The sequence below is a fragment of the Sorex araneus genome, chromosome 7 (assembly GCF_027595985.1).
Source record: "Sorex araneus isolate mSorAra2 chromosome 7, mSorAra2.pri, whole genome shotgun sequence".
NCBI classification, from domain to species: domain Eukaryota; kingdom Metazoa; phylum Chordata; class Mammalia; order Eulipotyphla; family Soricidae; genus Sorex; species Sorex araneus.
In genome coordinates, this window is record NC_073308.1 from 76,732,932 (window position 1) to 76,755,712 (window position 22,781).

Sequence of the window (22,781 nt, forward strand, 5' to 3'; positions counted from 1 at the left end):
TCTCTGAGGCTGACTGGTGATAAACATGCTCCCTCTGGCAGTATGACTTAGCTCACCGTGCTATAGCTGTAGTACAGACGATGGGTCTAGGGGAGAGGGTGCGGGGGAGGGAGGAGAGGCAGACGGGTGGGGGGAGGGGAACTGGTGGACGATCCCCGACAGCTGAGGAGAGACAGACGGAGGGACCGGTGGCTGGGAAAGAGACGCAAATCGTCCCTCCGGGCCTCTGCCTGGGTGAGCTTTGCTTGGTTTGCTACATGCCGAAGGCAAATATTAATTTGTTTTCGAAAGCGCCAGTTCTTGGACCGACCAGCAGGTTAGCCGCGGACAGCGCCTTCCTGGGAGGACGTTTCCTCTCGCACATTCATCCTGCCTCTGGGCCCACTCCAGAGTGGGGAGACACTATTCCAAACTCAAAAGGAAATACTGCGCTTCTTAATCCACATCATCTTCCCAAACAACATAGAGGGAGACGAGCCCAAGGTGGACGGGCTGGGCCGGCCGCGGGTGAATAGCCCCTTTGTCTGGGTGGAGCCTCGACTCGGCGGAGCTCCTGCAGCCCCTCCAGAGGCGGCTGGTTCTCATTTCCAGCTGACTGGGGGGCTGCCGGGACGGAGGAGCTGTCCTAGCCGGGGCTTCGCGCTCACGGGGCCGGCCTGGCTCGCTTTCAGTCTCTATTAGTCTCGAGAAGGCGCCAGGGGGTCTGCACGGGGGACCCAGCTCGATCCCGGGACTGCTGACCCCGACACTGACCAGCCTGGCCTGGCCGGGCCCTCACTGACCAACGTGCTGGTTGCACCCCCACAGCCCCGGGAGGGCGGGGGCAGGGACTCGGGGCCCAGCAGGAGCCACGGGTCAGGGCCGTGGGGACGCTCCCTGCTCTGGCCGCCATGTCCCCCGGGGCTGGGCAGGCGGTGGTCAGCACACGGGCAGTCTCTGAGGCCAAGATGGCGGGCGCAGGCGAGGTGGGCACTTCCTCTCGCGGGGCTGGGTCCTCCCGGCCTGCTCCTGCTCGGGGCTGAGGTGAGATCCTGAGCCCGGAGCCTCCTGGGGTGGGGGGGTGCCCAGGGGCCTCAGGGCCACACCCAGCCCTGCCGGGGACCCCAGGCCCGGCCTGCCTCCCCCTTGGGCCAGGGTCCGGGCACCATCACCCAGGCCCCGCGACGGCCCCTCCGGACACTCGGGGTCTGCCGCCCGCCCCTCCCCGTGTTCAGTCGGGAAGGAGGACTCTCGAGCTCCAAGGAGGGCGTGGCCGAGGGAGAGGACCCGGGAAGCAACGCCCGGGCCGCCGGCTGGGCAGGGAAGGGGTGGTCCCCGCCGTGCATCACGGGCTCCCCACGCCCCGGCACACAGCCCCGGGCGGGGAACACGGAGGTCAGAGCTCAGGGAGACGCACGGGCCACGCTGCCGAAACTCAGGGCTCTCGGGGCCACGGGCCTGAGCCAGCTCTGCGGCCAGGGCGGGTCGGCGTGCTGGGCCCTGCCCACGGGAGAGCCTCGACCTGCACCTGAGACCCCCAGACAGGACAGACCAGCCCCCGGCACCGCTGCTGCCTCTCCTCGGCTGAGCACCCCACCGCGAGCACCAACAGGCTGTTCCCAGGCCAGAGGCCCTGGACGAGCAGGCGCCGGCCCCCCACGTGGCGGGAGAGCCCAGCAGGACAGACGGGCAGGGAGCAGGGCCCAGCCCGGGGAGATGACTCCCGCCGTGCCCCCTCGCACAAGCGCGGAGTCCTGCATCGCCCACTTATTCGTGACCAACCTCCGGAGCTCCAGGCTGCGAAACTGAATGTGAAAAAAAAAAAGAAGAAAAAGAAAAAAAGAAAAGCACGTAGACCAAGATCAACAAGGAAATGAAATTTAGGAAACATGTGCAAGGCGGCCGGGGCTCCGCCACGGTTCTTGGGTTTCAGCTGCACATTTGGGCTGCAAACTGCAGGCAGAGGAGCCATTGCCATAAGTGCTTTCACCCGAACGCTGGCAATCCCGGGAACCAGGGCCTTCGGGCGGCAGTGTCCGGCAAAGGCGCGGGCAGAGTGGAGAGGCAGGGCAGAGGAGCCCCACCTCCGCTCACCGCCCCAGGCCCCCTTTCCTCCGAGGCCCCCAGCCCTGTGCAAGAGGGACAGAGGCCCCAGCCGTGAGGCACTGCGCCTGCGGGAACAAGATCCCCCTGCCCGGGCTCTGCAGGAAGCCAGAGGGGCCGGCCGCAGGCCCGCTGTGCGGTGGACGGCGGCCAGGAGCACAGCTCCCTGCTTGCTGGCCGGCCGGGACAACGGTGGTGGCCGAGGCTGCCGAGATAGCGCCGTCCGGGCTGCATGAGAATTCAGCACACAAAGGCCCGGGCCCAGGGAGACGCCGCAAGCTTCCTTCCTGCCCTTTCAAGCCCCACAAAGCCAGGCCCGGCTGTGTTGGGGCTGACGGGCCGGGCCCTGAGAGCAGCTCCGCAGAGCGGCAGCAGAGCCCGGCCTCAGACTGGCGTCAGCTGGGTGAAGCCGGGGAGGTTTGCACCCCGAGGCCCGGAGGAGACGAGACTTCGGGGCACAGAGGTTTGCCCCTTTCTCCTCAGAGAAGGGCTGCGCCCACGGGAGCACAGCCCCGGGCGGGGTATCCGGCTCTCGCAGAAGCTCCAGGAACCGGCACCCACGGTCCCTCGGCCCCGCAGGGCATGTCCCACCCGAGAGACGTCATCACGGAACAGTCACGCGCCGTGAGACGCCCCCGCTCCTAAGCAGCCCAGGGGCGTGCCGAGTCCAGCTGCAGCGGGACCCCACGGGCACACGTGCCCAGCCCCGGCTCACGTGGACACTCGGGCCCGCGCTCGGCGCTGTCCTCAGCCAGGCGCTGACCCACCTCACGGACACGAACGGAGTCGCCCCTCCTCGTGTCCCACCCGCGCTCTGGGGCCCTTGCTGCAGGATGCAAGCTGGCCGGGCGCGCGGGAGGGTCCCTCTGGGGCTGGGGGGTGGGGGGGACACCCTGCCAGGGCGCGGGAGCTGGGCAGCCACTGACATGCCACTGCGCCAGTTTCCTTGTCCTTCCGGTGGATTCCGTCCCTGGACTCCAACGCCATGGCACGGGCTCCAAGGCCTCTCGGACGACGGCCCCTCCGGCCCCGGGCCCTGGCCAACACCTTAGCGGGCCCAGAGGCTGAGGCAGGCCTTGAACTCATCACAGACCTCAGCAGAAACGCCTGCTCCCGCCCTCCGCTTTCTGTTCCGGTCTGCTCCCCTAACCCCCGGGCCGCTGACCCTCGCTGCACCCTCCAAGTCCGAGCAGCCGAGGCCCTTCACGCTCCTAATCGCGCCTGGCCCCACCAGCCCTGCACGGCCACCCACTTCCTTTCCAATCTGAATATTTCCCCTCCTGAATCTGGCTGCAATTTTGGAAAACAAAAGCTACCCTCCGAGAGTTACCTACAGAGGCTTCTCTCCAGGCTCTGCTCGGATAGCCACGCCAGCGCCACCTACGTGCAGCGGGGGCCAGGACTCCGGGCCAGCCCATGACAGCCCCGGGGCCCGCCCAAGACTCCAAGACTCGGGAAAGCGGCCCTGGCTGAGGATCGTGGCGGAGGCCGTGGGGAGGGGGAGCCGTGGGCGCGGCTCCAGCTGGACACTCAGTGGCCTCCTGCATGTCCTCTGCGCTTCGAAGCGTGATAGTTGGGGGCTATTCTGTGGTATCGGGGATGTCCCGGGCACGTGAGGACCGTCACACGCAGCATGTCGCTTCCGACGCAGACCCCAGGGGGAGGGGTTCTCTGCGCGGGCTTAGGGGCTCCTGGCAACTGAGGCCAGTGGGCAGCCACCTTATGGGCCAAGATCAGGCCTCAAAACACGGAGAGACGATCTTAACACTGAAACAGCAGCCACTGGGGGCTCAAGACTCCCGAGCGGGTGGAGTTCCAGCCCCCTCAGCACTGCCGTCTGCACCGAGTCTCAACTCTAGGCATCTCACCTTGCCCACCCAAAGGTCACCGTGCGCAGCGCGGCCTCAGGCTGAGGCTCTCCGGTGCTCCACAGAACTGGGTCAGGAGGGCTTTGCCTGTGTTCGGGTTCAGATACAGTGAATCACTAGCAAATCCCCACCGGTGTGAGTGACGACATCCTGAACGTCTACAGAACCTTCCATGTGTTAATAAAACCACCCCAGCTTTTCAATTACTCGCATTTGTTTGCTCCAGTAATGGATGACTGTTTAGATCTAGTGAGTCCTGGATTCAAAGCCCCAGGGAACTCTAGCAAATCGAGAACTATGAGATACTGCAATCTATTCCGAGCACTTACTCAGATTTATATTAATGTAATATATTCTATAGTGCTCAAAGACTTCCAGATATATTTGAATATACCCTGATGGATATTCAAACACACGAAGCAAATATTCTTTACCAAAGTATATGCAATTGTTTAGGTCGACTGATATTTCTATAAGAGCTCATTGATAAATAAAGAGAGTTCTCGCTCTCGAAAAATCAGAGAAATCAGCTTCCACTGGAAACTGCCTGCTGGTCGGAAGGTGACCGGTCAGTGCCTGTCGCTTCCAGTGGTGCTGTTCTGGGTCTCACTTCTGCCTCCGTTCTCCAACTTGGTTGGAAGGAGAGAGGCAACGAACAGGCTGGCGGAGGGAGCTGTGGGCTGGCCCCTCGCCCTGGCGTGCTCCTCTTGCTCCTCCCCCCTCCTCCCCTCCCTCATGCCCTCCTCTCCTCCCCCTCCTCCTTTTCTCCCTCCCCTCCGCCTCTCCTGTCCCCCCCTCTCCTCCTCCCCACCCCTCCTCCCCTTCCCCCCTCTCCTCCCCCTGCGACCCCCTCCTGCCCCTCTTTCTCCTCCCCGACCTTCCCCTCTCTGCCCACTTCCTCCCCTGCCCCTCCCCCACCCCAGGAGCCCCTGGGCTTCTCCTGCCTGTGTCTTAGTCATTCACGGACTGGTCACCCGAGATGCTGGTGGGCTCCCGCCGGGTCTCCCTGGCAAGTGTGTCCCCGACAGCCTGAACTTGGCTGTGGGGCCCGACTGGGACCAGCCCGGCCGGGGCTCGGAGAGGCCGGCGGCCCCGACAGGCCCCGGGCCTGTCCGCGGCTTTGTCTGCACTCGCCTTGTCTGTCCTCAGCAAACCATGGCCGAGGGCCCGCCCTCCCGGTGCGGGCGGTGGTGGCACATGCGAGCCGGCCCGGACTGGCCTTCCCATGAAAATCGGGTCAATGGCCGGCCCGGCGCGCCGGGAGAGGCCCGGCACAGCCTGATTTGTCACCCTCGCGTTCTCACGGCACAAAAGGCGTCGTCCCCTCCCCAGTGAGGTCACCAGGGGTCTCCGGTGCGGCCTAGCGCCCCCAGCCACCCCCCCACGGCTTCCACACACAAACAGTCAGCCCGAGGATTTATCTCTCGGCGTGTTCGACCCCCAGCACCTACTCAAGCGTGAGACTGTCGGGTTTTGTGCGAAGCCCAAAGGCAGCGCCATAAAGCTTCACGCGCAAGCATCTTCTCCGAGGCTCAGGTTCCGTCAGGGCCAGGGGCGCCTCCTCCCTCCCACACTCCTGCCTCCGCACGGCGGACAGACCGCGGAGGACTCTCCCCTGCTTTTGATCCAAAGCAAGGACAGAATCACACCCTGTTTCCGAGATTTGCATTTAAAAGATGGGGCTTCAATGCCGGTCCCTTCTCCGTGCCATGGAAACAGCGGCAAAGTCAGAAAATTCAGTCCACTGCACTTCAAATGACTTTATTAAAGCGTCACTAATCAGAGCGAAAGACACAGGGCTGAGCGGGCGCTCACAAGGGAGCGACCCGGGAGCTAATGACCCACGAAGAGGCTCGCCCACAAAGCATCCAGAGTCCGGCTGGGAGCAAGCGAGGGGGGGAGTCGGGCTCCCCCGCGGGGCCCCAGGGCAGCGGGAGGCGCTCGGCCCTACAAGGACACGGCTCGTGGGAAAGCGCCTCCCACAGGCCGCCAGCCCGACGCCGGGCACTGGGCCCCCAGGTGGACCCCAGCGGCCGTCCTGCGAGCTGCGGCCCCAACGCCCCGGGACGTGCCTCCAGAGCACAGCAGCAAGTGCAGATCGCCTTCTCTGGGCACCGCGGTGGGCGGCCTCAGGACGGAGCCCAGACTCGGGGGGAGCCCGGGACCCCAGGGACACAGGGCGCGAGTCCTGTGCTCACCCCGGGAACGTACGCTCTGGGGTGCACTGTGGGGAGAGAGGGTGATCACAGAGGGAGCTCCCGAGCCTCCGATTACTGGGGCACGCGGACAGGCAAAGGACGGGGGCGGGAGGGGGGCCCCTGGGTCTGCTGCCCAGAGCCCAGCACCTCCAGCAGACGTGGCCAGGCTCAGCCCGGCGGGACCCGCGGAGCCAAAGCAGCCTCTGCCCGCCGGGAGCCTCCACGGCGACCTCGCCTTGCTACCCACCGTTCCTGCTACAGAACACTCTGGAAACGCGTGTGCAAAGGCTACGCTCACCGTGACCCGGCACCTACTTAAGAAGATTCGCAGTAAACGAGAAGCAGAGGGGAACGGGACCAAACCCTCTGATGCAGAAGGTTTAGATGCTGCTCCCTAACTGCAAAGGTCACTTTGTCATCTAAGATGCAAAGCCCAGGGCTGGAGCGACAGCACAGCGGGGAGGGCGGGTGCCTTGCACCGGCCGACCCAGGTTCGATTCCCAGCATCCCATAGGGTCCCCTGAGCACCGCCAGGAGTAATTCCTGAGTGTAGAGACAGGAGTAACCCCTGTGCATCGCCGGGTGTGACCCAAAAAGAAAAAAAAATGCACAGCCAAACACAATCCTCGGGCTTAAAATACAAGCACGCCCCCCGGCGCTGCTGAGTGCCTTGCACCGAAGCGTGGGTGAGGGTGCGTACACATCGTCCTCTCTCCCATCACCTTGCGCCCATTGCTCCGCAGCCAAACCTGGCCTGCTCTGTGCGGCGTGAGAACAAGAGGGACGAGCAGACCAGGCTCCGGGAGGACGGAGCAAGTCTTGGCACCGGCCTCACTGGGCAGGAATAGGCTAACTCAGCCTTCGGAGAGAAGAGAGAGGCCACCAGTGTGAGGAGACGGCTGGGAAGACAGGCGGGTCCTCACAGATGCCTCACGCAGGACGCAGAGGTGCAAACGGCCCGAGGGACACGCCTGAAAGAAGCCTCACCACGCAAACACACAAGAAGCTGAATTCCACTATGGAGAGGCTCGGCGAAGGCTCAGGGTGTGGGATAAAAGGTTGCACGCTACACAAAACGCTCTTCCAAGATCTGACTACCTCAAGGCCTCAACATTCAAGGAACAGTCTCAGTTCTTTTCATTTAAATATTTTAAACTCCTAAGCTCACCCTCTAATCAAAGACGTAGTGCGATAATTTAACCGATTACCTAACACCTTTCGGATGCATTTACTCGGGAGAAAGGCAGTGACGTGCCACTGACCCACCCACTCTTTCTCCGGGAAGAATCACAGAGTCGGTTTTTCTGCCAAGGCCGTGTAGCTGCTGTGCAAACAATGGGGACGCCCGGCTCCCCCCAGCTGGCTGAGACTGATTTTTCACTAATCGTGACTCCCGGGAGGCTGAGGGGGACTGCCTCGGGGTCCGGGACATGGCCATTTCAGAGGCCCGAGACAGGCAGTCTGCCTCAGAACGCGGCATGTAAGATACGTGTTTTCCGTTTCATTCAGAACACATGTCGGTGGAACAAGCTCTAACCAAGCAATAAAACCCCACGGGAGAAGATGACTCGCTGTGAAGTGAGCTTCCGAGCGTGGGGATGCCCTCGCTTTCCCCGGGCACCCCTTACTCTGTTGCGGTGACTCCTTTGCCTGACCCCGCGCAGTTCAGAGAAACAACTGATGGATCCTTCTGTGGAGACGTGTCTCTCCCGGACCAGGAGCCCAGGTCTCTGCGGGGACCATCCCTGAGCACGGCTAAAGGGAGGGCTCGGCACAGCTGTGAACGGTACGAGTACAACTACAGAACCCCAACAAAAATGGGGTTAAAAACTGAAACATCAACTGCTCTAATAAGAATAACTGCAGCTTCAACCTGGTAACTGAAGAGCTGCTCTTTAATCCCTTAAACTGCACAATTTAGGATCACTGGAGCTTAATAAAAGTCTAAATCTCAAGCCCCTTTATGGATATAATTCATCTCAGAAAGACCGATTTGCTTGATGCTAAGCTCACCGGCACTGATCACGTGCTAAAATTGTGGAAGTTTGTACATGAAAAGCCACAACTGTGCTCGTTTGCAGAATATAAAGTAACACAATAGGAGACTAACACCTAAGGACAGTTAAAATAAGGGTCAGGAGGACTGCACCACAGCTTGATAGCCGATCTCATGTGCTGGGGAAAAGGTAGCTGGGATGGAGAGAGGGAGAGGAGCACTAAATAAATGATGGTTGGAGGGACAGCTCGGGAGAGTAGATGCATGTTGAAAGTAGACTATGGACCAAACATGATGGCTGCTTGCTACCTGTATTGCAAACCATAACACCCAAAGGACAGAGAGAGTGAGAGGGATTGTGCCTGCCACAGATATGAAGGGGTGGGGGTGGCGGGAGGGACACTGGGAACATTGGGGGTGGGGAATGGGCACTGGTGGAGGGATGGGTACCTGAACACTGTTTGACTGAAACGCAATCAGGAAAGTCTGTAAGTCTGTAAATGTATCTCACGATGATTCAGTAAAATAAAATTTAAAAAACTTAATAAAATAAAAAAAAAAGAAAGAAAAGCCAGAATTACTTCATGGTCCTATTTAACGGGCTCCGTGAAACCCACTCACGTGATTTAAAGATAATGACATGTTTCCTCCTTCCCTTCACCATCAGCACTCTGGGTCTCTGCATTGGGAAAACGTGTATTCTGTGCCACAGGAGGAACTGTAGGAACAAGCTACTTGGGACTACTTCCGGCCACTTCCGCTCACGGAACCGCGGGGCCTTGACCCACTGCCAGCACTTACTCTGGAGAACGAAGACAGGAAAGGGGACTCGGCACCTCGAACTCTGCACAGTGAAGACGCCACACGCTCGGTGACCGGCTGCCCCGACCCACCTCCTCCCGGCCTCCCGACCCAGCCCCTCCTGCGCTGCGGACCTGGGTTGCTCCTCCGACCTGTCCCGCGTCCCTGTTGGTTCGGGCCTAGGACAGCCCCGCAGGCCCAGCTCCGGGCCGAGTTCCGTTTGCTTTGGCCTTGACGGGAACTCGGCGGGACCCGAGCTGGGCTCGCACCAACCTCAGGCCTCAGTCTCCCCTGCTGGCGCTTCCCTTCCCGGGCTCACCCCGGCACTGGGGGTGGGTGGGCACGGGCTGCAGGGCGCCCCCCTCAGGTGTGCAGGAGTCCACTGACCCCAACAGCAGCTGTCTGCGGCAGGCACGCGAGCTCTGCTTGCGGGGCAAAGTCACACAGACAACTGATAAGGACACGACCCGGTTTTCATTTTTGCTTGGGGGCCACACCCAGTGCAGCTGAGGGGCCATCTGGGGTGCCAAAACTTACACCCAGGGAACTGGAGCGATAGCACAGCGGGTAGGGCGTTTGCCTTGCACGCAGCTGACCAGGAGTGACTCCTGAATGCAGAGCCAGGAGTGACCCCTGAGCATCGCCGGGTGTGACCCATAAAGAAAAAGAAACACAAAACCCTCAACCCTGAGGCACTCGCCCTGCGCACTGTGCTGTCCCTCTGGCCCCAGACTGCCCACTCCAGACTCGTGGGCCGGAGACGCGCAGAGGAGCATGGCACTCGGGATGGCGTGGTGTGGGCGGGAGCCCTCCAGGCCAGGGTGCCTGAAACCCTCCAGCATCCTGGCAGGAGGCGGCCCTGGCGAGCTCAGCGGGGCCTACATTCCCGCGGGCCCCGGGCCGCCGTCCCCAGGGAAAGACCCGCACAGGGCAAGCTGCACCCACTCGCCTCAGGCACGAGGTCGGCAAAGCCACGTGGGACCTCGGGGTCCACCTGCAAATGTCTGGAAAGCGCAGCTGAGGCAGCCAGAGGGAGGGCGGGGATGACAGCCCTGCCGTGCACGCGGCCAGCCCTGGTTGGACCCCGGCACCACATACGTCCCCTGAGCCCGGCCAGGAGTGACCCCTGAGCACAGCCAGGCCGGGCCAAGGAAACAAAGACAGAGACAATGAAAGACGCAGCTCAGCTAACGCCCCGCGGCCCCCAACTCCCTTCACCCGGCAAGCCCCAAGCCACGCGCTCACATTGCCCCGGGCACCTGGGCACGAAGTGGACGCTCTTCCTCGGGACACAGGCCCCTGCCAGCGCATCCACGCGCCCTTCATTCCCCGGCACACGTGCTCCACGTGGGTTCTGCCCCACCCAGTGCAGGCCGCAGGCGTGTACGAGCACCACGGAGAGAGCAGGCAGTGCCCTGGGCTGGACCCACGACCAGCAGCCCTGTGGCCCCTGGGCTGGCCCCGCCCCGCCCCGCCCCACCACAGAGATCCACCCCTCGAGCCAGCGACTTGTCTCAGCCAGAACCCGAAACCAGAACCGAGTCTGCCTGAGCCACTCACAGCATCCAGACACCAGTGGGCACTGCACCAAGGCGGGGCAGGGCCCACGCCCTCTGCCCTCTGCCCCCTGCCCCCTGCCCTCTGCCCTGTGCCAGGCGCTTCACAGCAGCTCACTCGAGCCCGGTCAGAGCAGGTGAGGGGTCCCTGACAGAGGCACCGTGGACACTCCTGCCGCCCACCCCAGCCCCCATCCGGCAGGAAACTGGGAGCACTGGGGCCCGGAGCACAGGACACCCCGCCCCCCGCTCACCCCAGTGAAGCCTGAGCGGAGACCAGGCTGGGGCACAGCGTGACCCGCAGCCAGGAGACCGCAGCTTGGCCGGGGGGCCGAGGACTCGCTGTGAGCCGAGGAGGAAGCGGCGGAGGGCGCGAGCCAGCTCCCGCTCCGAGGCCGTCAGACACATTTGCTTTCAATTTGGGGAGCGGCTGGGCTGGGAACTCAGGCTCGGTTTACGATTCCAGCACTTGAGCTACAGAAGATACTCGCACAAACAACCGCGTTCTTATAAATAAAATCACACTGCAGCCCTCCTCCGTCTCTAAGACAGGGTAGCTAGAAACGTAAATGGAACCTCTGCTATATCGTTGCTGGAAATTTATTTAATGATAGCTGTAAGTCCCCTATTACTAACACAGTGATTTATGGTGATTCTTCCTGATCTCCAGGCCTCTTGCAGAGAAAACACATTTAATACAGTAAACTAAGCCAATCTGAGCCTACCAAAAGACTAAATAATGTACAGCGTAACTCAGAATACAACAATGGATATTTATCCTCACTCTCCATATTGTTCTAATGTGAGACACTGAACCAAGCAACAACCGTGCCCTTTTCTTTCTCTGCAATTTAACCAATTTATCTGCAGAAGGATTTAGTTGTTCTCAGTAAAAGTCTGAGTTTCCAAGTTAATAAAACCTCTTTCTCTAAGAAAGAAACTCAGAGTGGTCAGGGAGCAAGGGCTGGGCTGGGGGGAGGGGAACCCAAAATCAAAATTAGAGTGCAGGTAAGCCTGAGACACAGCAAACAGACCAGTGCCGAGACCTCTGGAAACAGGGTGAGAGAGACACCGGGCCAGGCCCCCGCGGGACAGGCAGTGAGCCCACGGGCCAGGCCCCCCTCGGGACAGTCACGCTGAGCCCACGGGCCAGGCCCCCGCAGGACAGGCAGTGAGCCCACGGGCCAGGCCCCCGCGGGACAGTCACGCTGAGCCCACGGGCCAGGCCCCCTCGGGACAGGCAGTGAGCCCACGGGCCAGGCCCCCCTCGGGACAGGCAGTGAGCCCACGGGCCAGGCCCCCTCGGGACAGTCACGCTGAGCCCACGGGCCAGGCCCCCTCGGGACAGGCAGTGAGCCCACGGGCCAGGCCCCCTCGGGACAGGCAGTGAGCCCAGCAGGACTGGACTCTCCTCACAGTCCGGCGCCTCTCTACTCTCTGCAGGCCTGAGCCCACTCGCAGAGACTGACGGGATCCACAAGGAAGACGGCAACAATGAAGGAACCGCCTGTCTCCCCGCCCCAGAGGAGGGAGCAGACGAAGTGTGCACGGGGCCCGAGCCTGGGCCCGCCCTCCGTGGGGCCACACTCCGTGGCTGAGGGATGCAGGATGCCCGAGAGCGAGAGGGGAGGGAGGGAAAGGAAACGAGGGCAGGCAAGCGCCCGCCCTGAGTAGCCCAGCCTGAGACAAGGGCATCTCCTGGTGCTTGGAGGGGCCCGGAAGCACGAGCCGGCCCCCTGCTGCCCCTCATGCGCGCGCACACACACACACACACACACACAAGTCTCCCTCCCACCTGCCCGCCGGGCCCCGCCTGAGCTGATGTGGGAACAGAGGGAGTGTCCACGTCAGGAGGGACACGATGGACATGTGCGGGCAGCTGCGAGAGGCCGGCCCACCCCTCAGAAGCTCAGAACGCACTTCAGTCACCGTCTGGGACACGTGCCCGCCCGCTGGGACCCAGTGCCCCCTACACCCACCTCTGTCCTTCCAGCCCTTCCTCTACTCCTAGTGGCGTGCCCTGGCCGACGCCAGCTCAGGCCACTTCCCAGGGTCCCCAGGTGGGAACGGAGGTTTCCCAAGGTGCCAGTGTGCAGACAGACACACAGCCCACCCGGGCAGGACGGGAGGACGGGGCGTTTCTGCTCGTCTAGAGGGCCAGGAGCCCACCGCGGCCCAGGACACACCGAGGGCTGCCGGCTTCACCCCCACCCGGATGAAAGCAACACTGTGCCACACAGCCAACCCCCGCACCCCCCGTGTTGGGGACAACCCCCCGCAGACGGGTAGGGCTGCGCAGCGCAGCCGCGAGGGGCAGCCTTACCTCTGCTCTCTGCGTCCTGGGGAAGGCGGCCGACTTCTCCAGGGCGAACACGTGCACCAGGTAGAGGCAGGCGCCCTGCTCGCGGTCCAGGACGGCCGCTGTCTGGAGGAGCCCCGAGCGGCGGCCGATGGTGAAGAGGCGGCCCACGGTCTGGTCCTCACAGCGCACGGACACGATGTAGTATTCCACAGCAGCCAGGGCGCCCGCGGGGCTGGCCGCCTCCAGGGCGATGACGTTGGTGCCAATGGGCTCCCCCTCCTTCAGGATGGTGATGTACTTGGGCTGCGAGAACACGGGCCCGTCGTGGCCCTGCAGGATGACGGTCAGCTCAGTGGTGGACCGGCGCCTCTCCGGGCCCAGGTCGGTGGCGGAGATGACGAGGTTGTAGACGAGCTTGGAAGGCACCAGGGCCGAGGCCACACGCAGGTCCCCACTGTACCGGTCCACCATGAAGGCCTCGGTGTCCCCGCTGACGAGCTCGAACTCCACCTCCCCGTTGGCGCCCTCGTCGGGATCTGCGGCCAGCAGGGTGGTCAGCACGGAGCCCACCGCGGCCGCAGGGTCCGCAGCCAGCGCGTTCTGGGAGATGAAGGTGGGGGCGTTGTCGTTGAGGTCGGTGACCAAGATAGTGACGTTCTTGAGGGCGTGGCGCCGGGTCTCCACGGGCACCGCCTGGTCGCTGGCCTTCACGGTCAGCTCAAAGAGGTTGGCGAACTCCCGGTCGATCTCTGCGCTGGTGTAGATGGTGCCCGTGGCCCTGTCGATGGCGAAGTGGCTGCCCCGGGGCATCTGCTGGACGATGGCATAGGAGAGCTGCCCGTTGATGTCCGCGTCGGGGTCGTGTGCGGGCACAGAGAGCACGGACGTGCCAATGGGCACGTTCTCCACGATGGACTTGAAGACGTCCCCGGGCGGGAAGCTGGGGGGGTTGTCGTTGAAGTCCCGCACGTGGATGACCACGGACATGGTGCAGGAGCGAGGCGGGCGGCCGCGGTCCCTGGCGCTGATGTTCAGCTTGTACAGAGACTGGGTCTCGAAGTCCAGCTTCTTCGCCAGGAAGAGGCTGCCCGAGTTGGGGCTGATGCTGAAGGTGCCGTGGTTGTCGGCCCCGGCGATGCTGTACTGCAGGTCTGCGTTGTCCCCCGAGTCCAAATCGGTGGCCGACACCGAGGACACCAGCTCGCCGACCCTCATGTTCTCCAGGACGTCGACGAAGAGCGTGGACTTGGGGAAGGAAGGCGTGTTGTCGTTCTCGTCCAGGACCTCGATGCTCAGGGTGCAGGTGGCGCTGAGCGGGACGGCGCCCGAGTCCACGGCCTGGACCACCAGGGAGTAGGCAGGCGTGGCCTCGTGGTCCAGCCGGCCCACGAGCGTCACCTGCCCAGAGCTGCCGTCCACCGAGAACCGTCTCTCTTCGTTCCCTCCGATGATGGAGTAGCGGATCAACCCGTTGCTGCCCTCGTCCACGTCCGAGGCGGACACACGGAGGACCTGGGTCAGGTTGGCCGCGGACTCGGAAATCGTGGCCTGGTACAAGTCCTTGAGGAAGCGGGGCGCGTTGTCGTTGATGTCCTTCATGTACACGTGCACGGTGGCCTGGTCCTTAAGCGGCTGGGGGACGCCCTGGTCCGAGGCGATGACCAGGAAGCTGAACACGGCGGCCCCCTGGAGACGCATGAGGGCCTCCCTGTCCAGCCGGCGCGTGCTGGTGATGGCCCCGCTCACCGCGTGCAGCTCGAAGTCGGGCTGCGCCGTCTCCAGCACGTACCTGACGTCCCCGTTGGGCCCGAAGTCTTTATCCTCCGCGCTGACCCTGCCCACGAAGGAGCCGGCCGCCTGCTCCTCCTCGAAGTAGAAGGAGTAGTTGGTGCTGTTGAACAGGGGCCGGTTGTCATTGACGTCCTCCAGCGTGATGGACACGTTGACCGTGGCACGGAGTGGCTCCACCGCGCGGTCGGACGCCACCACCAGCAGCACATAGTGGTCCTGCAGCTCTCGGTCCAGCTCGGTCTGCACGTACAGCTGCCCGTCGGGGAAGATGCCGAAGGCCCCGCCCGCGTTGCCCTCGGCAATGCTGTAGACGATCTCCCCGTTGAGCCCCGAGTCCCGGTCGGCCGCCCGCACCTGGAAGAAGCGCGAGTTCACGGGCTCGGCCTCGGAGAGCGCCACCTCGTAGGAGAGCTGGTCGAAGACAGGCGGGTGGTCGTTCACGTCGTGCACGCGCACGGCCACCAGGAGGCTGGAGGAGAGCCGGGGCACGCCCCGGTCCGCGGCCACCACCTCCAGCTGGTAGGACCCCGCGTGCACGTCGAGGGCCCCGAGCAGGGTCACCTCCCCGCTGTCCTCGTCGATGGCGAACAGGCCCTGGGGGTTCTGCCGCAGGCTGTAGAGAACCAGCCCGTTGACGCCCTCGTCGGGGTCCGAGGCCCGGGCCCGGAAGATGCTGTGCTGCGGCTGCCAGTTCTCCACCACGTCCACGGCCTCCACCGCCTGCACGAAGTGGGGCGGGTTGTCGTTCAGGTCCTTGACCGTGATGTTGACCAGCGCGTCCCCGGCCACCGCACCCCCGCTGGCCACCACGTGCAGCTGGTAGAAAGACTGCTCCTCTCTGTCCACCACGCCAGCCGTGCGCAGCTGGCCCGTGGCCTGGTCCATGGCAAACACGCCGCGCTGGTCGCCGCTGGTGACAAGGTAGCTGATGTTGGCATGCAGGTCCCGGCTGGAGGCCGACACCCGCCCCACGGGGTAGCCCGCGGCCACGTTCTCAAAGACCACAAAGCTGTAGACGGCCTGGCCAAAGACGGGCGGGCTGTCCTGCGTGTCCAGCACGGTGACGGTGACGATGGCCTGGCTGGGGGACGCCAGGCCGCCCCCGTCCACGGCCGCGACCTGCAGCTGGTAGGTGGTCTTCTCCTCCCTGTCCAGGGCCACCCGTGTGGAGATGCGCCCGGTGCGGGCGTGCACCTGGAACCGAGAGCCGTCCCCGGCAGACAGGCTGTACCTGACCGTTCCGTTGAGGCCCAGGTCCGGGTCGGTGGCCGACACAGTGGTGACGGGGCTGCCTGCAGGCTCGTTCTCAGGGATGTGGGCGAAGTACTGCACGGGGTAGAAGTGGGGGCTGTTGTCGTTGAGGTCCAGCACGCTGACATTCACCTGGGCCAGGCTGGACTGCGGGGGCGCCCCGAGGTCGGAGGCCAGCACCCAGAGGGAGTAGAAGGCCTGCTCCTCCCGGTCCAGGGCGGCCAGCGTGCTCAGGCTGCCGGAGACGGGGTCCAGGCGGAAGGGCCGCGGGCCGGCCTCTGCGTCCTGCAGGAAGAAGCGCACGGTGCCGTTGTCCCCCAGGTCCCCGTCCGTGGCCGTCAGGACCAGGAGCTCAGTCCCGGCGGGGGCGTTCTCCACCACCGAGACCGCGTACCCCTCGGGCTGGGCAAACGCGGGCTTCTGGTCGTTCACGTCCAGCAGCGTGACCAGCAGCTGGGCGTAGGAGACTCTGGGGTGGAGGCCCTGGTCCCGGGCGCTGATGTTCAGCACAATCTCGGAGGCCAGCTCGCGGTCCAGCCGGGCGGCCGCCCCGGTGGTCACCAGGCCACTGTGCTCGCTGACGTGGAACCAGCCCAGCGCGTTGCCGGAGACGATGCTGTAGCGGAGGTGCGCGTTGAGCCCCGAGTCCCCGTCGGTGGCCGACACGCCACTGACGTAGCTCCCGGGGGGCGCCTCCTCACTCAGGTTCACCCGGTACACGGGCTGCGCGAAGACCGGAGGGTGGTCGTTGATGTCGTTGACGAAGATGACCAGGCTGGCCACGGAGGAGCGGGCGCGCACGGCGGCATGCGGGGGTGCACCGTAGTTGTCGGACACTGAGACGGTGAGGTTGTAGGAGGGGATGCGCTCCCGGTCCAGGGCGCTGGCCACCTTGATGAGGCTGAGGTTGGGCACCTGGCTGCTCTGGACCTCGAAGTGGCGCTGCTCGTTGCCACCCAGGATGCGGACGGAGATGTTGCCGTTGGCGGCGGGCGAGTCGGCATCGGTGACGGTGAGCAGCGCCACCACCGTGCCCACCTGCGCGTTCTCGTCCACGGACGCGTAGCGCGACGTGGCGGGGAAGTAGCGGAACTTGACCACCGGGTCGTTGTCGTTCACGTCCTGCAGCTGGATGAGCGCCTCGGCGCGGCCGGTGAGCGCGGGCACGCCGCGGTCCAGCGCCTGCACGGTCAGCGCGTACTGCCGCCGCGCCTCGAAGTCCAGGGGCTCGCGCACCGTGATGAGCCCCGACTCGGGGTCCACCTGGAAGGGCGTGCCCTCATCCTGCAGCCGGTAGCGGACGTCGGCGTTGCTGCCCTCGTCCGCGTCGGTCGCGGCCACTCGCAGCACGCTGGCGCCCAGCGGCGCGTCCTCGGGCACGCGCGCCTCGTAGCGCGCGCGGCTGAAGACGGGCGGGTTGTCGTTGACGTCCTGCACGGTCACGTTCACCTGCAACTGGCCGCGCCGCCGGGGCTCGCCCTTGTCCTCCACCTCCACCAGCAGGCGGTAGTGCGGCGTGCGCTCGCGGTCCAGCCCGCCCTGGGACACCAGGTGCAGGAAGGCGCCCTCGCCGCTGGGGTTGAGCGTCACGTCCAGGCGGAAGCGGCCCGCCTCGTTGCCGCGCACGATGCGGTAGGAGCGGTGGTCCACGCCGTTGGCGCCCGTGTCCGCGTCGGTGGCCGTGTCCAGGATGACCTGGCGCCCGCTGCCGCTGTCCTCCTTGAAGGCCACGGCGACGGACGGGTCCGGGAAGACGGGCGCGTTGTCGTTGAGGTCGCGCACCAGCACGCGCACCTCGGTGGGGTAGGTGGGCGCGCTGGACAGCACCACCAGGTTGACCACGTCGCTGGGCAGGGCCTCGCGGTCGATGGGCGCCGTGGTGTAGAGCGCGCCGCTGCTGGCGTTGATGGCGAAGAGCGCGTGGCGCTCGCTGAGGCGGTAGGTGAAGCCGGGGCGCGTGCGCACGGTGCCCACCAGCGTGCCGGGGGGCTGCTCCTCCAGCACCTGGAAGAGCTGGCGCGGCTCGGCGGCGCGGGCGCGCGGGGCGGCGGGCAGCAGCCAGAGCAGGCAGAGCGCGCGCAGCAGGGCGCGGGGCGCGGCGCGGCGCATGGTCCCGGTGCCCGCGGTCGGCGCGCGCGGAGCCGGCTCGGGCCTGGCGCGGCGCGGGGGGCGCGCGGCTCGCGGCTCAGCTCCGGCGCCGCCGCCGGCCCGGGCCCGGCATGGTCAGGCGCGCGCGGCGCCCCGCTCCCGGCCGCGGGCCCGCCCCGCTGTCCGCCCGGCCCTGCCCGCGAGCCGGCCCGACGCCCAAGTTCGCTCGGCGCCCGCGGAGCCCGCACTGGCGCGGCCGCGCTCGGGGGCGCCGGCCTGTCAGCCCCGCCCCGCCCCGCGCGCGCCCATTGGCCGCCGCGCCGCGCGCCCCGCCCCCGGCCGGCCCTCCCGCCCCGCCCCCGCGCGTGCCCATTGGCCGCCGCGCCGCTCGCCCCGCCCCCGAGCGCCCCGCCCGCGAGTCGGGGCTGTCGGGGCGCCCCCACCCCCGGCCTGCCTCTCCCGGGCCGGCCCCGCGCGGGGCTGCGAGGGCCGAGGGGCGGGGCGCGCGGGCTCCGCCGGCCGGGGGCGGGGGCGGAGGGACGGGGGCCGGAGTATCGGGGGCGAAGTAAAGGGGGCCGGAGTAACGGGGTAACGGGCCGGAATAACGGGAAACGGGGGCCGGAATAACGGGGAAACGGGGTAAGGGGGTAACGGGGGGCGGGGGTCCGGGGAAACGGGGGCCCGGGGCTGCGCGGCCGGAAAACGGGGGCGGGGGGCGGGGGTTGCACGGCCCGGGTAATGGGGCCGGGGTCCGCGCGGCCAGGGGGACGGGGGGAGGGGGCCGGGGGGCGGGGGCCCGGAGAAACGGGCTGGGGAACCGGGTCCGGTCGGGGTCCGGGGAAACCGGGTCCAGTCGGGGTCCTGGGAGACGGGCCGGGAAACCGGTTCCGGTCGGGGTCCGGGGAGACGGGCCGGGGAACCGGGTCCGGTCGGGGTCCGGGGAAACGGGCCGGGGAACCGGGTCCGGTCGGGGTCCGGGGAAACGGGCCGGGGAACCGGGTCCGGTCGGGGTCCGGGGAAACGGGCCGGGGAACCGGGTCCGGTCAGGGTCCGGGGAGACGGGCCGGGGAGCCGGGTCCGGTCGGGGTCCGGGAACCGGGCCGGCTGACGGCCCGGTCCGTCCGCGCCCCCGAGCCCGAGCCGGCCGGCCGCGGAGTCCCCGCGCGCCCCTGACCCTCCCCGGACTCTCCGGGGCCCCCGGCGCGCGCGGCCGTCGGAACCGCCCGCCGGGCCGACACCGGGCCGGGACTCGGCCCACCCGGGGCCTCTCGGAGCTGGGCGCCCCCGTCCCTCTGCGCGGGTGCGCGCTGCCCCCTGCCGGCCGCCGGCGGCACTGCGCCCGGGCCGCCCGGACGACGCCCACCCAGGGGCCAGCGCCGCCCGCGCCTCTCGCCCCCCGCTCCGCGGTGGCTACTTTGTTACCTCTGATGTGGTCAGGGAACCCGTGAGAGCCGTCGGGAATGGGGAGCGATTATTCTGTACGACGCTTGTCGGCTTTCTTAGGGAGCAGATACAGCAAAACTAAGTCAGTCCTACTCTGTGTGCGTGTGTGTGTGTGTGTGTGATATGAGACACACAGGCAACGAATCTGAACCGAGGCGGGGGCGGCGTCAGTCGCTCTCCCACTTTGGATTTCCAAGCCGGGTAGTATCCCAGGTGAGAAAATAGGAGTGCGTATAGCAATTAGATCAAAGGACACAGAGGTTCCCGCACAATAAAGCACACCCCTCTGTGAGTGCACAAAGTACCGTGGGTGCTGCAGCCACCTCCCCTCCTCCCAGCCCTCCCCAGGGACCACAGCCTGGTGGGCCCTTTAGTGCAGAGCTACTAGCATACTTGTAGACCCTGGGGGGGGGGGGGTAAGGACATAGGTGCGACTGCTCATTTACATAGAAAAAAACATCTGGAAGTTTACATAGATGGTTTACATGGATAAACATAGGAAATTCGCTCCTGGAGATTAAGGCAAGGAGACGGCCTGTCTCCCAGGACATCCACGTTGCTTTTGTCTTTCCCTCTAGCTGTGTACGTTAACAATACTTGCAGTTGTTTGGATGAACCCTGTAAGAGACAAAGGTCCCTACACTTAGTTCTCTGGGCTGAGAGCAAGCAAGCCTTTTACCGTAAATCCCAGACTAAGTCCTCAGGCCAGTTCAGCTAGTCCTTCCCGATGGGATCCTGTCTCTTAAGTCACCACAGCTTGCATCAAGACCATGCATTTATGCTTTCTAGACTGTCCCGTTTCGATGCCAGGTAGCTTTGCCACTCGCCCCACGTCTAACCCAGTCAGTCCCACGGCGGGACCTCCCTTTTGGGGTGTCAGGAACTACAGCAACTGAAGCCTGAGTCAAATAATTATGACCAAGTAATTATGTCCAGGACATATAGTTCAGAGTCCATCAGTGCCCACATATTAGGAGCATAGCATTAGAGGTCTTTCTGTGTTTAACCAAGAAAAAGTTGCTCTATAGTAAAATATAAAAAGGCTGTAGGGGAAATAGAAAAGCAGGTACTAATACACAGCACTTCAAATACAAAGCAGTACAAGTACAAGTTCAGAATTACCAGAAAGTTTAGGCTTATAAGTAATCAAGACTGACTTGGGGAACTGTGACAACGAGAGGTAAAACACAAAGGAAAGGTTAAAGATGAAGTTTAACTAAATTAGGAATGCTGGCCAGGGCACAGTAAGCCTCTCCGGGAGGAGGAACAGGGGCAACTCACTGAGGAAGCCTGGAACACTTTGCGCTAGTACCCAAAACCCTTTCATCTCTGCCTTCACCAATAGCTTCATTGTTATTTTTTTAATGGAATCACCATAAGATACAGAGTTACAAAGCTGATTATAGTCGTTTCAGTGATGCAAAAACCCATCCCTCCATCTGTGTCCCCAGGTTCCCTCCACCACCAGCCTGTGTCTACACTTTCCTTCTCTGTTCTCTGTCTCTCTCTCTGTCTGTCTGTTTGTTTGTCTGTCTGTCTGTCTTTCTCTTTCTCTGACTCTGTCTCTCCCCCCCTTTGGGGCATTATGGTTTGCAATGCAGGTACTGAGAGGTTATATTTGTTCCTTTACCTGTTTTCAGCACGCAGCTGTTATTTTTTTCCCAAGGCTCTCTGGTGAGAGCGTTTCAATAAGCATTAAATTGGATGCTTAGAAAATATTCACCAATCTTAATAGATTGGGGGAAGGCTGAGGATAATGCAGCTGATCGGGACTTAAGAACATGCGTTGTAACAACCCTTTTAGGACCAGCACATGCTGGTGCCTTGGCCACATGTCTGATATTCTTCATCTCTTTGGCCCCAGGTAGAGGATCTGAGGCTGATCCGTTCTTCCGTGAGCACATTAGCATCCCCGCTGGGAAGGGAAGGACCGCAGCTTCCTCCCTCCCACCCTCCTCTTCCTCTCTCCTCCCCTCCACGCTCTTCCCTCTCTCCTCCCCTGCCATCCCCGCCAGTCCTTTCTCTTCATCTCCTCCCTCCTCTCCCCTCCCCTCCCCTCCCCTCATCCCTTTTCCTCTCCCCTCTCCCTCCTCTCCTCCACTCCTCTTCCTCCTTTCCTCTCCCCTCCTCCTCTCCCCTCATGCCCCCATCCCCTCCCTCACCCCTTTCCTCCCTTCCCCTCCCCCCTCTCCTCTCCCCGTAGGAGCCTCCCTACCACCTGTTCTCACAGCCACGCCCCCCAACCCCAGAGACCCCTTCATGAAAGGAAAGCAGATTCTCTGTTTCTGCATTTCTGCAGAACACGTATGATTAAATATTTATTTTCCCTTCTCTTCATTGTTGTGCTTTAGGGAATTTTTCGGTATTTTCCTGGCAGGTTGCTTTCAATTCTTCCCGTTTCTATACCTCAGTTTTCCTTGATTCCTGTTGGCGTTAACGCCCGTAGTTCCATCTCTGGCTTTCGTTCATCCACAGTGAACAGGAGCTGGGTGTGTGCAGAGGCATAAATGCTTCTGTGTGTATTGACCGGCGAGCCATGGGGGTTGCATCTGATTATTTCCCTTTCTCGTCTGCTTTCTAATTAATTGGCTACACCTCTGCTTCCTGGGTGACAAACACTCGCTTTCTGCTCTGCTTTTACCCCTCATAATTGCCCATGTTGTATTTCCAAAGACTAAAATAACCCAGTGCCTTAAGGTAAAGAACCACTTCTTCATTTCTCACTTAATTCCAACTCCTACTAGGAAGGTGCTTCTGCAGGGGGTGAAACAGAGCAGGGGGGAAGCTCAACGGGCTGAGCCGTAAGCTCTGGTCAGGCCGGAGCCCGGCGTGGCCCCTGCATGCAGCCGGAGTCGCCCGAGCCCCGCTGCCCCCTGTCGCCAGCGTCATGCCCCAGAGCACGTCTGAGCACATCCTTCAGAGGGTTCTTCAGAGTCACAGCACCATGTTGCGGAAAACTTTTTAAGATTAAAATCATATAACCACAGATTATTCTAGAGACATCGATACGTAGATTTCTGGTCACCTTCTACCCCCGTACGAACACAGAAAATGAACGTACAGTGGAAGTCAGCGAGGGCTATAGACTCGCCGTGCCGGGAGCGCCAGATCCGGACTCCGTGTCCGGACTCTCGGGCCTCCGTGGCACTGGTTGCTCAGCCTGTGGCCGCAAGCTCCGGGGGGGTGAGGCCTCTGCAGAGGAGCACGAGACGGAAGGTTCTCGGGCCGTGGTGAGCTTGGTAGGCTGTGGCAGCCACGAGAGCCGCACACGTGCCCATTGGGCACAGTGGCTCCTGCTCCCCCTACAGTGCTCCCAGGACCTTGCCTGCTTTTCGCACACCCTGCAGGCTTCTCTGATGGCACGTGTCACCTCAAGGGCCTCGTGCTGGGAGATGCGCTGCTCGC

The 22,781-nt window shown here is 63.5% G+C and overlaps 1 protein-coding gene across 1 annotated transcript in view; it reads right to left on the bottom strand.

Annotated features, from left to right (window-relative positions):
- The window catches only part of FAT4 (FAT atypical cadherin 4), a 74,000-nt gene extending 56,046 nt beyond the window's left edge, over positions 1-17,954 (bottom strand). The window contains exon 1 of the mRNA XM_055144455.1: positions 12,825-17,954. Within this exon, the coding sequence (XP_055000430.1) occupies positions 12,825-17,954 (5,130 nt within the window). The remainder of the gene's footprint in view (positions 1-12,824) is intronic.
- Between the last annotated feature and the right edge of the window lie 4,827 nt (positions 17,955-22,781).